This window comes from Stylophora pistillata, chromosome 6, assembly GCF_964205215.1.
Source record: "Stylophora pistillata chromosome 6, jaStyPist1.2, whole genome shotgun sequence".
NCBI lineage: Eukaryota > Metazoa > Cnidaria > Anthozoa > Scleractinia > Pocilloporidae > Stylophora > Stylophora pistillata.
This window is the reverse complement of record NC_142524.1, coordinates 30,204,891-30,221,655: the sequence shown is the minus strand read 5'-3', so window position 1 is coordinate 30,221,655 and position 16,765 is coordinate 30,204,891. Positions and strand designations below refer to the sequence as shown.

The 16,765-nt window shown below is 37.7% G+C and overlaps 2 protein-coding genes and 1 pseudogene across 7 annotated transcripts in view; all 3 read left to right on the top strand.

Annotated features, from left to right (window-relative positions):
- The first annotated feature begins 575 nt into the window (after positions 1-575).
- LOC148729339 (uncharacterized) lies at positions 576-7,519 on the top strand. 2 transcript variants are annotated; one of them, XM_088762601.1, is made up of 6 exons: positions 576-1,219; positions 1,370-1,585; positions 2,814-2,920; positions 4,274-4,401; positions 4,689-4,765; positions 5,034-7,519. In XM_088762601.1, the coding sequence occupies exons 4-6, from the start codon at positions 4,300-4,302 to the stop codon at positions 5,182-5,184; spliced, it is 330 nt and encodes a 109-aa protein (XP_088618727.1). In that variant the 5' UTR covers positions 576-1,219; positions 1,370-1,585; positions 2,814-2,920; positions 4,274-4,299; the 3' UTR covers positions 5,185-7,519. The 2 variants fall into 2 exon arrangements, with proteins under 2 accessions (XP_088618727.1, XP_088618726.1); XM_088762600.1 differs by lacking the exons at positions 576-1,219; positions 1,370-1,585 and having other exon boundaries at positions 2,339-2,920.
- Positions 7,520-9,939: 2,420 nt separating this feature from the next.
- LOC148729338 (uncharacterized) lies at positions 9,940-14,299 on the top strand (annotated as a pseudogene).
- Positions 14,300-15,817: 1,518 nt separating this feature from the next.
- Positions 15,818-16,765, top strand: part of LOC111347645 (uncharacterized) — a 27,152-nt gene continuing 26,204 nt past the window's right edge. For 3 of the 5 annotated variants that reach the window (XM_088726005.1, XM_088726002.1, XM_088726004.1), the window contains exon 1: positions 15,820-16,073. The gene's annotated coding sequence lies outside the window, so the exon portion shown is untranslated. Of the gene's footprint in view, positions 16,074-16,765 lie in introns of all 5 variants that reach the window. The other 2 variants (XM_088726003.1, XM_088726007.1) reach the window with 2 other exon arrangements.

Here is a 16,765-nt window from a genome sequence, read left to right as displayed (position 1 = left end):
CAAGTCCCTGTTGGCTAAAAAACTTGGAATTTCTGGGAATTTCTAGGTTTTTAGAGCCAGAATGGCTACAGTTTGGAATTCCTAGAATTCCTAGGAATTCTCGGTCCGAATTTACTGTGAAAATTCACACCTCTTGTTCCTAGGAATTCCTAGGAATTCTTAGGAATTCCCAGGAATTCCCAGGAATTCTTAGGAATTCCTAGGAATTCCTACCTAGGAATTCCTAGGAATTCCAAGTCCTGTTGGCTAAAAATCTTGGAATTTCTGGGAATTTCTGGGAATTTCTAGGTTTTTAGAGCCAGAATGGCTACAGTTTGGAATTCCTAGGAATTCCTAGGAATTCTCGGTCCGAATTTACCGTGAAAATTCACACCTCTTGTTCCTAGGAATTCCTAGGAATTCCTAGGAATTCCTAGGAAAAAATTCCTAGGAATTCCTAGGATAATCCTAGGAATTCCTAGGAATTCCAAAATCCATTTCACAAGGGTGTTCAAGTCATTGAAACCCGCGTTCATTAAATCCCTTAGGCCTTCAAATGATCAGGACGAATGTTCATATTTCAGTGCCTTTAGGCAAAATCTAATGCATCCTAGAGATTGACTAAAGCTTTAATTGTCTTTAAGTGTCAAATGAAATCTCCGAAAGCTAACGCCAACCTTTTATGAATCTTTAATTTAACATAAGTTTACCTTTAATAACGAAAATCTTTCAGTATCCTTTAAGTGGTATCTTTTTTGGCACAAAAGAGGGTGTTTAATTAAGATACACTTAATTTGACTTTAAGGTGAGATTTAAACGAGTCTCGCTTTTCTAACATCTTTAATTGACGCATTAAAGATAGTCTCATTGTAATCTGAACTGTCAATAGAAAATTCATCACAAATTAGCCAACACTTGCATTGATGAGCGAGAAGAGCAAACTTTGTTCAACATGCAGCAGCAAACTTTGACGTACTCACAATTCTTTCTGGGGTCGACACAACTATATTGAAATTTTTAAAGCGACGGTTTCATTTTTGCATCTCCTTTAAAGAGCGCATGGAGTGCGATGACAAGAAAGGATATGTTTTCTGTGCTCACTGTAATGACTTCGTATCACGTTCAACTTTTGAAAGGCATGAGCGGAAACGTAACGGGAAGAACTTAACTGATACTTTTGCGGCGACTTCAAATTCCCGTAATTTGTTTCACGGAATTTCAAGTTCATCTGACGATGAAGGTTAGTTACTTCGAATATAAAGTTATACATTTCTATATATTATATCTAAACATCTTTTATTATTACATGGGAAAGCAACTGCTATTCAACATTGGTTGAGACGATTAACTACTACCAACTCATTTCTTCTATTTCACCAATTCCTTACAGAACCCGTAGATTTTGTTCGAGAAGAGCGTTAACCAGGTTCTGGCGAGCGAAAATGTAAAGCTTCGGCAGCAGCAAGAGCGCAGTAACATAGAAAACTTTGAAACGCTGCAGAGGATCGAGAGCCGTCTTGAACCTGTTTATAATGCAAGCAACGTCCGTCGGCGCCAAAACAGAAGACAGACGCGAACGACGGTAGTGGTTCCACCGGCTTGTCGAGTGAGTAGAAAAACATAACTGATGAACATGAATAGTGTGATATGTGTTCATAGTTTGCTTGAATCAGTTCTTTCGTGGAAGATTTTTTTTTATGTTGAGTATGTTTTTGGCGCGCGAATTGTATGCATAATTAACTTAATTATTTCGGCGGTAATCATTTCACATGATTACATGCAGTTACATTTACTTGATAATGAGATAGAATAAATATATGAAAATCATATATTTTGAACTGCGGTATTTGATACGTATGATGCACGATCCTCGCAGTAGATAACGCTATTTAAGCAATAGCGAAATTCAGACCTGAAAAAAAATCAGGCCTGTACGGGACTCGAACCACTGACCTCTGCGATACTAGTGCAGCACTCTACCAATTGAGCTAACAAGCCAACTGATTTTTTTTTTTTTTTTTTTTTTTTTTCAGGTCTGATTTTCGCAATTGCTTAAATAGCGTTATCTACTTCGAGGATCGTGCATCATACGTATCAAATACCGCAGTTCAAAATATATGATTTTCATATATTTATTCTATCTCATTTATCACTTTCACGGGTTCATTACGAATCAACTTAACGGCCTGCTCTCAGTTGGCTTGTTAGCTCAATTGGTAGAGCGCTGCACTGGTATCGCAGAGGACAGTGGTTCGAGTCCCGTACAGGCCTGATTTTTTTCAGGTCTGATTTTCGCTATTGCTTAAATAGCGTTATCTACTGCGAGGATCGTGCATCATACGTACCTTACTTGATAAACAGGTCTACCAGTAAAGTTTTTCCTCCCTTCTATTTCAACGAGAATTATCTAGTATGAAAATTCATTTTATCATTTTTTCTCTTGGACCCTTTTTGACCTTCCCTGCTCTAATGACAGATGGGTAAGGTTAATTTTTAACTGTACTTTTATGTGTAACAACCAGGGTTTTTAAAAAGTGTGAAAGTAGAAATAGGACAAACCATAGTTAGTAGAGGGGAACAAATTGATTGTTGAATTTTTTTTCATTTTTTTAGAGAGCTGTGAGGAGAATATATAAACTCCTTTTGAAAAAAAGGATGACTTTAGTGGTTTTTATCTTGACGAAGAGTGTGTAATATGTTTTTAGATTCAAAGATATTTTACTTTATCTTGATTGAGCAGTGAATCCGAGTCTAAGCTGCTGCTTGAAATATTGAGATGTTATGTGAATACCTTATTGTTGTTACTTCTGTATTGTTGTTTGTTTCTGTCTTAGAATAAATTCTGACAAGGAGAACATCATTTTTAAGCGGACAACAGAGCAGGTGATACATCAAAAGGGAGGAGCTGAAAAGTGTCCTTGGACAAAGGATGTCATAGAAGGTAGCTACCAATAATTATAGCACATGCACTTCACTTTTGCTGGGGTGTCATTACATTTTGTGGGTGAGCATAAGGATTTGGTACTCAAGCATATTGATGCATATCTCCTTTATAACAAGTTGAGTTTTAGTGAAGGCCTTGGCTTGAAAACATCCACACAAAATTGTGCTAACAGTTGGTCAATTTGTCTATTGCCCAGCCCTTAATGATACCCCTGCTTTTAGTCTCTAGCATCAATTCGTGTCTTTTACCACTTTCCCCTCAACAAAAATGTTGTCATAGAACTCACATTCATGAACATGGTTAGATACCATGAAACCCCTAATGAGCACCTTCATTACATGGTCAAATTTAGGACAAGAGGAGGGGTGCATTTTTAATTTTTCCTAACTTACATACTAACTTTCCCAAAAGTTACAGAAATTTAAATATGTTGCAAACTAAAATTTTCAGGTTTATTTCTTGTCTCTGAGACACTTAGTTCAGTGTAGATCCTCAACAAAGCATACATTACACCTTAGCAATGAATCACCAAAGATGATATAGCAAATTTGTATAACTTGGCAAATATTCCAACATCACGAGCCACAGGTAAACGGAAGTTCAAATATTCGAAAAGGCTGGCTGCTATGGAGTGACGTCATAAACCGGATAAGTTTCCATCATTACCTTGACAGCCTTTTTTGATAGTTGCTTGCAGTAATCTGAGTAGTTGCTTGAATTTGTACAATTTCTGTTCCTGCTGGGTACAATGAAGCCTTTTTTTTATTAGGGGCTGGATCGGCCTATTGACATTTGGAGATTGGATTTCATATGAATATGCGTAAGCAAAAGTGGGAATGTTTAGTTTCCTGCGGTCGAGTGCAGTTATGGATCCCTTCAAACTTCAAAGGGTTGAATTGCTTCATTCTCCTCCAGATGAGCCTCTAAGTCTTCTAGCTATGATCACTTTTTATGGCTACTTTAGGAGAAATTTCGGGTTTGTTTCCTTGATAGGGTCTTGACAGTATTGTAATTTATTTCATTTCTATTTTTCTACGATAAAAGATTTAATTTGCCAGAGGGATGCCATTGAGAAAACTGGAATAGTAGTTAATGGAAGATGCTTTAAAGTTAAATTTCCAGGTTATTTGTGTGTGCCAATCTTGACTCTTTATATTTTTTTTTATCTTATTATTTTTTATTTTTGCAATGTTTTTATGTTACATGTCTAGCTACATGATAGTAATTATTGAATCCATTTTATGCTTGGCAGTGTTAGAGAATATCTGGAAAAGTAATAACATTTGAGATCTTTGGTGTAGCTATTTTAACTTCAACTTCTTGTTATCTTCTTGTCTTTTTTCATGACAGTTACTCTTGATTACAAAACACTGATAATGCTGCTCAAGGAAAGAGTTGGTGATGCCAAAATATATATCAATGAACTTTGCAAGCAAGGATTGGACACAGAGTGCTGTGTATTCTGCAAAGTTATTAAGGTAGGTTATACCTGCAATGCTAAATGACATGCATCATAGCGGAATTATACAATAACACAAAACATATTCAGCCTACCGGTATTTGTTATGCAATTTATTTATAATCAATTAGTGAGAGCTTTCTTGGCTTTCTTGACTTTACAGAAAGGCAGACGAAAGATGTCCATAAAAGTGAACATATTTTATATGTGGTGAACAGTGATTATATATCTACCATTAGTAGTGAACATTATATGACTTTAGCTCAGTTAATTCATTATTGAGTGATACATGCAATTTATTTGTAGGAATGTGCCTCTCCTGATGTTCCTTTTGGGGAAGCCTTTGCTGAGTGTTTTCTAAAGAGCAAAGCAAATATTGGGGGGTAGGTACAACTCTGCATTTCTGCATTGACATGCATAAAAAGTTCCAGCTTGCAGTATGGTATTTCACTTTCTATTGGAATACATGTCTTTAAATCTCATTTGGGATACTTAGTTTGATGGACAGTTGGTATACTGCCGGCCGACAGTTGGCCGACAGACTTTTAGGGGAGCTGTTCTTCACTTTTACCCAGTTACCTGCAAAAATAAGGTAAGCTTGGATTATAAAGGTGGAAACTAAATTCACTGTTTTTTTTCTGTCTGTTTCAGATGGAAGGGGTTAAGAGATGACTTGCTCTTTCTCCTTGAAGAGGAGCCATGTGATGTTAATTTATGTGCTCTGCCTGCAGTATTTAACACTTTCATTTTTAAATTCTGTGCACCCATTGTAGTAAGGCATAGTCAACATTGTTTCATTTAAAAAATCTATTTTCTTGAAGTCTTATCCTGTAACAATATTATTTTGTTTAGTGTTGCCTGGTCACTTCTGAGATATATAGTTATTTATCATAATTCTAAGATTTATATGGCATTCAGCGTAATGCCTGAGAGCTTCTGGGATATAGCAAACTTAGTTTTTCATTCACTGTTAATAGAGGGAAATTATGTCTTTCCTTTCTGGTTCACCCAGGCTGAAGTCCTTCATTCAGAGTAATGCCTGAGCACTCCTGGGATATATAACATACCTAGCTTTTCATTCATGGTCAATATAGGGAGGTGTTGTCTATCCTTTCTGGTTCACACAGGCTGAAGTCCACGCATTCAGACTAATACCAGAGCATTTCTGGGATTTATAACATACTTAGCTTTTCATTCATGGTCAATATAGGGAAGTGTTGTCTATCCTTTCTGGTTCACCCAGGCTGAAGTCCTGGCATTCAGTGTAATGCCTGAGCGCTTCTGGGATATATCACATACATAGCTTTTCATTCATGGTCAATATAGGGAAGTGTTGTCTATCCTTTCTGGTTCACCCAGGCTGAAGTCCTGGCATTCAGTGTAATGCCTGGGCACTTCTGGGATATATCACATACATAGCTTTTCATTCATGGTCAATATAGGGAAGTGCTGTCTATCCTTCCTGGTCCACCCAGGCTGAAGTCCTAGCATTCAGTGTAATGCCTGAGCACTTCTGGGATATATAACATATATAGCTTTTCATTCATGGTCAATATAAGGAAGTGTTGTCTATCCTTTCTGGTTCACCCAGGCTGAAGTCCTGGCATTCAGTGTAATGCCTGAGCGCTTCTGGGATATACAACATACTTAGCTTTTCATTCATGGTCAATAAAGGGAAGTGTTGTCTATCCTTTCTGGTTCACCCAGGCTGAAGTTCTGGCATTGACTGTCATGCCTGAGTGCTTCTGGGATATATAACATACTTAGCTTTTCATTCATGGTCAATATAGGGAAGTGTTGTCTATCCTTTCTGGTTCACCCAGGCTGAAGTCCTGGCATTCAGTGTAATGCCTGAGCTCTTCTGGGATATATAACATACTTAGCTTTTCATTCATGGTCAATATAGGGAAGTGTTGTCTATCCTTTCTGGTTCACCCAGGCTGAAGTCCTGGCATTCAGTGTAATGCCTGAGCATCTCTGGGATATACAACATACTGAGCTTTTTATTCATGGTCAATATAGGGAAGTGTTGTCTATCCTTTCTGGTTCACCCAGGCTGAAGTCCTGGCATTCAGAGTAATGCCTGAGCGCTTCTGGGATATATAACATACTTATATAGCTTTTCATTCATTGTCAATATAGGGAAGTGTTGTCTATCCTTTCTGGTCCACCCAGGCTAAAGTCCTGGCATTCACTTTAAAAGCTAAAGAGAGAATCCTACCCTGGGTTGATGGGCAACCTTCTCTGAGATGCCCACCTACTGAAAATTTTCCAGAGTGGGCAATGATACAGTGAAAAAAAATTAGTTTACTAATCAATCAATCAAAAATGTACAAAATATCCAGATTATTAGATAGAAAGTCTAGAATGAGGTTCTTTTACATGCCTGCATTAGGCTTCTTTTTCCCTGAATATGTAATTTAGCAATTTTTATGGTCTCATTATCTAAAGTGATTGTGAATTCTTCAATGTTATATTTAATTTCCTCCACATGAGGTACTTTTTTCCATATGGATGTACACATCATTTTTGTATATCAAAGTTTCAGCTGCATTTAGAGGAAGAACTGTTTTCTATCAGTGCTTTACTAAAAGAAATTAAGGTATATGATCATATTTATTAAGTATTACAAATCTAATAACGTAGCAGATAGTTGATAGTTATTGCAAGTTGAAGTCGATTAAGAAGAATTTTCTGATTTTTTAGATTGATAGGTTGAACTTAATTTTTTTTGTGAGACAAGTATCATTTCAAATCACATTTCTTAGTAGCTGGATTTGAGATTACAATTTGTGAATCAATAGCTTTTTGTGTAGTGTGTTATTACAGCTAGTTATATTGTGTATTTGTCATACTTTTATACTGGTAAATATTCTATTACCTACATGACTGAGATTATTTTATACACTAATGAAAGAGAAACAATTTTAATAAAGTATGACAATTAGTAATTCAAACATTTGGCCATCTCTTTCTTTTTAATTATATGGGTATGGGGCTTGAATAGAATATCCTCAGCTTCATTGTGGGTTTATGTTTTCTCAGGGGAACAATTGAGTTTTGAACGAAACTATTTCAAACACTGTTATTACTTGAATGTGTGATGTCTCTTTTCCTAACAATTTGAAGGTTGCCCATTTATAAGTTGTTGTGTTATAAATGTAGGTGTGATTAAGCAAATCAAAAGTCAATTGAAAGTGAAACCTGCAGCCTTCAGAGGCACTTGAAGGTCACTTAATGATCAATGTTAACAAAACTTGAAATTTAAGAAAATCTGAAAGTACAACTAAAGATGAATTACAACAAACCCTGCAACTTTAAGCAGTACTTAAAGAGAAACAAAAGATTAAAGAAACCTTTAAGATGCCTTTACGATAGCAGTTTTAGTTGACTAAAGTTGAGTTTACGAGAATTAAGAGGATTCTTAAAATCAATTAAATGGCTATTTAGGTTTGCTTTCATGTGATCTTAAAATGTTCATGAAGTGGTTATTTAGGTTTGCTTTCATTTGATCTTAAAGTGTTAACTAAATACTTCATAAGGACACTTTAATTGACTTCTGAAAGTTGCATTAAAGATTCATTTCAGAACTTTCGTATGTTACCTAAAGATGTCTTAAATACTTCTAATGTTAACCTTTAAGTTACCTTTAAGCACACTTAATTTAGTCATTTCGTCCTGGCATGCATGAACCCTTGAGGGCTTCGGCAATAACGGAACCAGGAGCTGCCGCGTTTAGGGTAAGACCAGAGCTTCCTTCTTCCGCCGAGTTCATGGGTGCTTGAGCAGTTGAAGGCCTTTTCTCGCCTTTTTTTGAGGCTGATTTTCCAGCTGATTTACGCACTTCATCAGTGCTAAGGTCCTCCTTAGCGGATTTTTCCTTACCCCTGACCTCTTTAGGAGGGGTTAAAGATGGATTGTCAGCCATTTACAGCAGAAGATGCGGCATTTTTTCTCTGAGTTCTAAAGGCGCAGTTGGACTGTCGAAGGCGTAAGCTTGCACTGAGTTGGCGCATGAGCTGTTGTATATATGACTTCATGGGAAACAACAACCCATGCAGTGAGTCCCACAATACATCTCTTAATTTATTTTAGCATCTTTTATTTTCTTCTGTCACGGACGTGGAAATTGCGAAAAAAGCAACAAACAACTTGAAGTAATATTGAAGCATTTCAGTATCTTACAATTACAGGAGATGAAAACATACAATACTAGAACAGTAAATAATAATTCGTTCGTTTTTTGGCTTGCTAAGCCAGCAGTTTTGCTTTCCCATCAGATATTTGTCCAGTGATCGACCTGACGACTATAACCACCATATTTGATTTGCGCCTTCTTGGTGAGCGGTATAATGTGGTAGTCACGTCGTTTTCATGTACTATGTTCGAAAAGAAACAAAATGGTTACTTCTTTCGTAGTTTAAAAAGGGGTAGTAAAAATGCTATCGCCGGTGCCGAATTTTCCGTTTCAAGCAGTTATTTTTAGCGAAATGGAAGAAGGTGTTGATAAACTTTATTTTCTCGTTTGGAATGAAGTTCCGAGTAGAGTTGATAACAATCTAAAGACCATTAAGTTGAGAAAAGTTCCTTCTCAGCTCCTAAAAATCTCTAATCTCTTTTTTAAGGAACGAAGGAAATTCAATCCAAACGTAGATGGCTAGCACTTTTCATTGAGTATTTTTCTAATTCATTGATCAGTAGCGTTTTGATCACGTGACCCGACACGTGACCGTCGTCGTCGGCATTGTTGCCATAAGTTCGCTTTTTGTAGCAGAGAGGCATTTTGTCTGCGCATGTTCCATAAAATTTGGTTGTTTCGATTAACCGCTGGTATGCGCCCGCGCTGCGCGAACGAAGAGATGCGGTGGTAGTGGGGAATGAATCACAATGGTACGTGTATTTGTGTTTGTTGTCATTCTTGTGATTTTTTCTCAATGTTACTTCACGAGAAGCGCGAAAAAATCGAAAAATGGTTGTATAATATGCGGGAGAAAGTCCCAAACACATAATTTTCAGAAGGCGAAAAATTATTTAAGGGATTTTAGTTGTTGTTTTGGGATAGTAGGAAGATCGATCGATGCGGAGAAAGTTATATGTGAAGGATGTAGAGGGGCTGTGGAAGAACACCGGCGAACTGGACATTCATTTCGGCATGTTAGTGCTATCTCATGCTATCATTGAACATTTGAAGAAACCACTTAATATGCAAAAATTACAATTTAACAAACGTTTGTTGTTATTCAAAAGTTTGTTGACATGAATTGCAACCAGAGGGGGCGAATACGCAAACACAAAAGATCAATGTTGAGTACAGAAAAGACAGATAGCGGTGTCGATCACCGTAGTACTAGAGAGATGGTAGTTGTATCCAGGGAGAGTTTAATAGAAATGGAGGAAAATTAGGGATTTTCTCAGAGAGTAAGTAAACTTTTTTTCAATCATTTTTCTCGGAAATACCATCAGATTTGGAAGCTAGAATAAGCAATAACAGTTGAAAACATACTTTGAAAAAAAAAGATGTTTCTCTGCCAAATTTCCTTAAAAACCTGAACACTTCATTTTGAACAAACTACCCCTGAGCCCAGACAGATAACAATCGCACCATTTCAGAAGGGATAAGTTCAAAGACATTCACCAGCTTCTGAATAGATTGTCTGAAAGGATGAACTACCATATGGCTTTAACATAAACCTACAAGTAACATGACTTCGAACTATATGAAACTGAGTTTTCACTTTTCTGCAAATTTTATTTTCCACCTAATCTAGGATGCAACATGACAAAAGAAATAGAATTGGTCAAGAAAAAGATCTATGGTGACATAGTAGTTAACAAGGAAGAACCACTGTATGATCCAGACAGTTTCAGAGAGTTTTGCATATCAGCAGGTGTTACAAAGTTATTCGATACTATTCTGGGTTCCATCACTAGCTTTCAGCATTCCAAAGACCGCATAACCCTAAACGAAAAAAGGGTTGTTTCATTCATTTATAATTTGTGCTACTGTCTCAGCCAAACATGCAATCCTCTTCAAATGGACCCTGCTCTTTATCTAAGGAGCAATCAGATAAATCAAGATGGCATTGAAACAGAACATATCATGGGGCATACATGTTCCAGGAGAACTTTTAACAATGTTATCCACAAAATGTCAGAGTCCCATTTCAAATCTTTTGAAGATTTCATAGCCACAGCTACAGATCGCAAATGGCAAATAGTCCTAATAATTGATGATTACACAGCCATCCACAGGAAAAGAAGGCCACAGAAGGAAAAATTGTCAGAGGCAAAGACAATGTGTACTCTAGTTGTTAAAGCTTTTAAAGATATTCAAGCTGTACCAGCAACACATGCCCTTTGTACACATGACCAAAATGGTATAGACATTGAATCCTGCATACAACTAATTACTGCTGCATCATCTATGCATGACATCAGTAACAGTTATGCTTCTGTGATGCCCGACTAGCTGACAAAAGCATTTTTTAATCCTGAACTTGAGAGACATAGATTAAACATTCATCAATACTGTGACAGTGAAAATGTGAGAATGATGCGTAAAATGGATGATTTGCACCTCTTAGATTTTGTAGAACTTAGACTGCAGTCAAAGGGAGACTTTGATACTGCCTATGATGTGGCAATGAGCACTGGCTTGGCTGCTTATTTAAAGAAATTTACTGTTTTTCAGCCAGGGGATTGGCCAAGCCAATTTTACTGTAGACAAATCATATACGAATCACTTAAGAAGTTTGTCAGCTCTCATCCTGGATTTTCAGATATTCCTCCACAACAGGAATTCATTCCATCTGATCATTCCTCATATTCTTTTCCATTGACATCTGGTACTACTGATAATCTCTTGAACAACAGCTTGCCACAAGAAACATCACAGCCATCCATTCTGTCTATAGTACCCACCATTGGGCCTCTTCACATTTCCTTAAATAGCAGAGAACACATTCAATTTGTTAATTCCTATCATCCAGTTTTCAAAAAAATATATGAAACAATTTTCCCAAGAAGCAAATTGGCAGATAATCCCAAACCCTGGAGAGTTAGTCTTATTCTCGAGATTGTTTATGGTGGTTGGACACTTATACGGCACAATGTAATGGCAAAGTTCTCCAGGTTCAAAGACGTAGAGTATGGGACCATATTCAATTTACTAGACAGCTATATACCTTTGGTGTTGTCAATATATAGCATTTCTTTCAAACTTAACAATTTCTCTGAGTACTTAAGAGCAATGATCAGAATTTGGATAATGTTTACTTGCCTCCAACACCGGCACTATAACAAAGTACCACTTGTTTGGATCAACATGTGCTTTCACTGGGGAAAACATGCTCCACAACTATATCAACTACTCAAGAATTACATTGCCATTTTTGATGAATATCCTGTGGAAAACACTCATAGTATACTTCGTTCTCAGACAAAAGGTTCTGAAACTGTAGATGAACTCAGGAAAAAGGCAAAGTCCATTTTCCAGTCAAAAGATAAACAGTCCCACTACAGGTCATTTTTCTCCACACCTAAGCAGTTTTCTTTCTTACACAACCAACTGCACTTATTAAAAGTAAGATGTGCTCAAGTATTGTCCTCCATGTTTAAAAAAATCTCTCAGAGTCCAGGACAGAGTCTCTTCTTCTCAAACAACAGATGCAACACAAGTATCCCAACTCATGTCACACTGCCACCAATGTCTCCCAACAAAAATATGACAACTGCTGTTTTACCTCTAGGGTATCACTGTGATATCAAGCCAAATCAAACAAATCAATGTGATTTACCTCAATGTAATATTTCCAGCCTAGATGAGAATTGGACCCTCTTGCATGGTTGTCATCACTCATTCCATGATGTTTGCCTTGAAGGATCAACTTCATGCCCACTCTGTAAGGGATTTCTCAGAAAAAAAAGTAAAAGAGCTTGGTGAGACAGCAAAAAAAGCCATTCTAAACCCTGCATCTAACATGCATGAAACTGAATCCCAACATGATCACAGTAATGAAACATCAGCAATGCCAACAGATTCTTTAGATGAAATCTCTGGGATAAGAGAAATTGAGAGGGAGGAGTTTGATAGGGTTGTCAGACAGCTGAACAATGAAATTTCCAACCTTAAACCAGCAACCCAAACACTCACCTCTTCCAACCTTAGCCAGAGTCAAACTTATCACCAACCCACACCTTCACCCAACAAGGCACCTCCTCACTGTAGACGATGTCACCATCCTGTTCGTGGACACAAGAGGAAGAACAATGAACAGGTTAAATGTCATTTCTGTGAAAATGGTATATGTACAGTCCGTGATAATGTCAGCTGCTCAAATTGTCCTTGTTCATGGCACACAGCAAACCTGAACGAGAGCATTCAGAGTACTTGGGACAACCAATCAGCTCCATTACCAAGAGCAGATTCTCAGACTACTCTTCACATAAATGTCACTGTTGCAAAACATGTTGATGTTACTGAGTGGCTTCTGCCCTCGTACATTTGCCTGTCCTCCATAGGTGGAAGACCTAGTGGCAGTAATGCCTGCGCCGTTATTTCAGTGCTTGCTGCACTTCATTTTCTGGAAGGAACCCTTCAAATTCCCAAGCAGTTACAAGACCTCAGCATCACAATACCTATGTATACTAATCTCATGATAAAAGGGAATCAGTTACATGACTCTTTCACCCTACCAGTTCAACAACCAAATTTGGAAGTCAGAGAAGTCCTTCAGCATGGACAAAATGATAAAAATGTGAAGAAACTTGAAATTGTTTCGGACCTAGGTTTCTTTACTGTGAGAGACCTTGAAGACCACCTTACACAACACCATCATGTGCATCTATCATTTGCAGCAGTATTGATTGTGCCACCAGACAACTCAATGGTACTATGTTTTAATCAAACAAGTATTTGTCTTTTTGAAAGCCATACACGTGGTCTCCAGGGTGACATAATTGCAACCAGTTCATCTGGGCATGTCAGCAATTTTGTGAAATATCTAGAAAGGATGGCTATGCGAGACTGGAAGAATGGTTTACATGGTTCGAACTTGGCAATTTTAAGGCTAAAGTAAATGTTGTAACCGTTTAATTAGACAATAAGAGCAGAAAGAGCTGGATTATAATAATTAAGTACTTGTCCATTTGCTGTATCATATTTGGCGAATCAGAGCAAGTTTGATTAATTTATTGTGCAAGTTTCGTCAAAAAAATTTGACTTAAAACTAATTACGCAATGCAGAAGCATTCTACGGAAATAAACAAGAAAGAAAAAGCTGACGCCATTCGTTTCGAATGACACATGAACATGAAGAAAACGGTGCCAGTTTGAACTCATGAGACAAAGCCCACGCATTTTTTTGAGGTAAATGGACTAGTCAGACCGAAAGCTGATTAAATAAACAATGAACTGACAATAGAAAGGGATTTGGGGGCCAATTAATAAATAAGTTTTACCGAAGTTTTTCCTCTACTTAGCACATGGAGCTCGAAAAGGCAATAATAAAAATTACCTCCAAAACACAGTAAAAAAGTAAGCCAAAACCGTAGTTGATTGAGGTAAGACCATAACTGTTGTTAAGACACATGCCTACCCACCATATTCAACAGACTTGGAGAGCAAAAAGGCCAAAGACGGTTTTGGGTCATGACTTGGAAAATCCACCAAAACCTCACGAAAAATAATTCGCCGAGGGTTGTAGTTAGAGCAACTTAATCCTGAAGCTGGAACATTTTTTAAAGCCCTGTGTGCTATATGACTGTAAAGAGAAGGAAAAGACGATGTTATTTAAAGTGATTTGATGCTTGGGGGCCACCCCAAACTTAACGCAATTTTACCTCGAAGTTGAAGTAAAATAAGATCAAACTCTAAATTTCTATCTTTCCTCGGATCAAATATCTCACGATCGTCTCCACAGACAACTTTACGATTCACAAAAATAAAACATCAACATCTTAAGACTAACCTTCAAGGTTTGTTGTCTCATGTGTACATATTGATCTTCAGTAAATCTAATCTCAAACTTCAAGTTTTCGGGCTTTTTTCGCGTTCTGTTCGCACTTTGATCAATAAAATATCCTCAACAGAAGAGCCAGCAAACACCACGAGTATCCACAGAGTTAGAAATGTTGGCGAACTTGTCATACACCTTCATCCATATTCACAAAATATTACAAAAAGGTGTCGATCGTCCAGTGACACCTCGCAGAAACGCGTCGAAAACTCCACTAATGGCGCCGAACGCGATAAACCAATAGCGCTTTATTCTAATGACGTCATGAAATTTTAGACCCCCCGCGTGACTCAGACAAACAAACTCCACTTCTTTAAAAGCTACATTGCAGTTCTGACCGAAGAGGACGGCATTCCTGGCTCCAAATTTGGAAGAGAACCGGAAGAATACACTGTATACCAGCTAAAACGGTGGTTAAAATGTTGGGGCTTAAAAAATTCAGCGGTAAAAGAGAATATCTTGTACAGCGAGTGAGAGACTGTGTGAGCTGCGGGAATTATCACACCCTTGATCCGGCAATCGATCATGGAAAATTAAATGGTTTGCTGCCAAAGTTCTTCAAGAAAATTCTGATGTAAACAATGTAAAAAGGGGGTCGACAGGCCTACACGACTCCCCAGTACGTGTTTAGAATAGCCTATTCAAAGTTTGACCCTGACGAGTATGTCTTTGAGCGATCGCCCTCTTTTGTAAGATACGAGCGGCGGATTTTTGTATATTTCGCTCAATACTGGTTGTGTTTCTATTAAATACTAGTTTAGCTAGTTTATGTAGTTAATGTTTATGCAGTTATCATTGAATAATTTCTGTTTCTTTGACGCTGGATTTTCTCTTTCTTTCGGTACTTTTCTCTTAGGAGCATGTGCTCAACTTACTTGCGCTGGTCTTAGATTTGCCTTGAGTGGATCGGGAAATTCGGCTGTTGGACCTTTTTTGCCAGGCCAGTGAAGAGCACAAATATAACTTAAGTGTTTCTTGTTATGTTTTTCTCCGTAAAAAATTCACGCGAACAAGCCACTAGCCAAGGCTTGCACTTTGCCATGTCTCGCGGAGGTTTTGGGAAAGGAATGAATACTTTCTTCCCCGATTCCTTTCACTCTTTGAGTGATTTTGGCCATTTATCTGCATATCTTGAGTCTGTCTTATAGTCACCCCAACAACAGTGTTTGGTACCAACCATGCCGCTTCCCTTTAGAACGCTAAGTAATTTTTTTGACAAAATTTTCCGTCGTTTTGTTTTAATTTTACAGCTTTCGCTCAAACATTTCCCTAATCGCTGGTCGCAATGTTTGTCTGAGTCTGTGCGGGGGGTCTCATAAGTTACCACGCAACAAAATCCAATAGAAAAAACGCTAGTCGGCTAGCGCATGCGCGGACAAAATGCATCTCCGATCGCACTTAGTATGTCAAACGTTCGAAGGAAATCTATCGTCCCTGAAAGTTTCAGCGAAATCGGCTGTATATTTGTGGAGATATGGCTGTTGATATTTTTCAGGCAATTTAATCTCCTGACCCAGGCCTTAAACTACTTGAGCTCCCGAATCCGCTGGAAAACTCGTTCCACTGTGTAAGTTATATTTTTTCTGGGTTTTTCTTTTCCGATAAAACTTCCCTCAAGGTTCGTGAGGTTCCAGGATTGACTGAAGGAATATGAACATTATTGATTTAACTTACGGTAAGGTTCACAATCGTTTTGGTATTAAATGTAACTGTTACAAGCGACCAAAAGCGAAAGCCCAGAATTTGAGGCCATCTTTAACAAATTAACTCGTTGGATAAGAATTATGTTATCTAACCCGTAAAGATATATAAATCTGTAATTTGCGAAACGAGCTCTTTGAAGACTCTAATGATATGTAACTTATTTCTTCCGATTCTATAACACTTTTCGTAGATACAACTCGATGCAGTGATGATATGTAAATATAGAGTTTGAGCCGAAAGGTAAAAAGTGCGCCGTAACTCCGTTTCGTCTCAGTAATTTGCCTCTGTAATTTCGTCTCTGTAATTTGCATATGCAAATTTACACCCTGAAAGTGTTATTGAATCGGAAGAAATAAGTTACATATCATTAGAGTCTTCAAAGAGCTCGTTTCGCAAATTACAGATTTACATATCTGTAATTTGCGAAACGGCGCACTTCTGACCTTTTGGCTCAAAGTCTTTATTTATAAACCATCACTGCATCGAGTTGTATCTACGAATTGTGTTTTCGAATCGGAAGAAATAAGTTATGTATCGCTAGAGTCTTCGAAGAGCTGGTTTCGCAAAATACAGTACAGGTTTACTCGTTTCGTTTCGTTTCGTTTCGCAAAATACAGTAAGACCTTCAAATGCACTTCGTCAGACACTCACTCGATTTCCCAT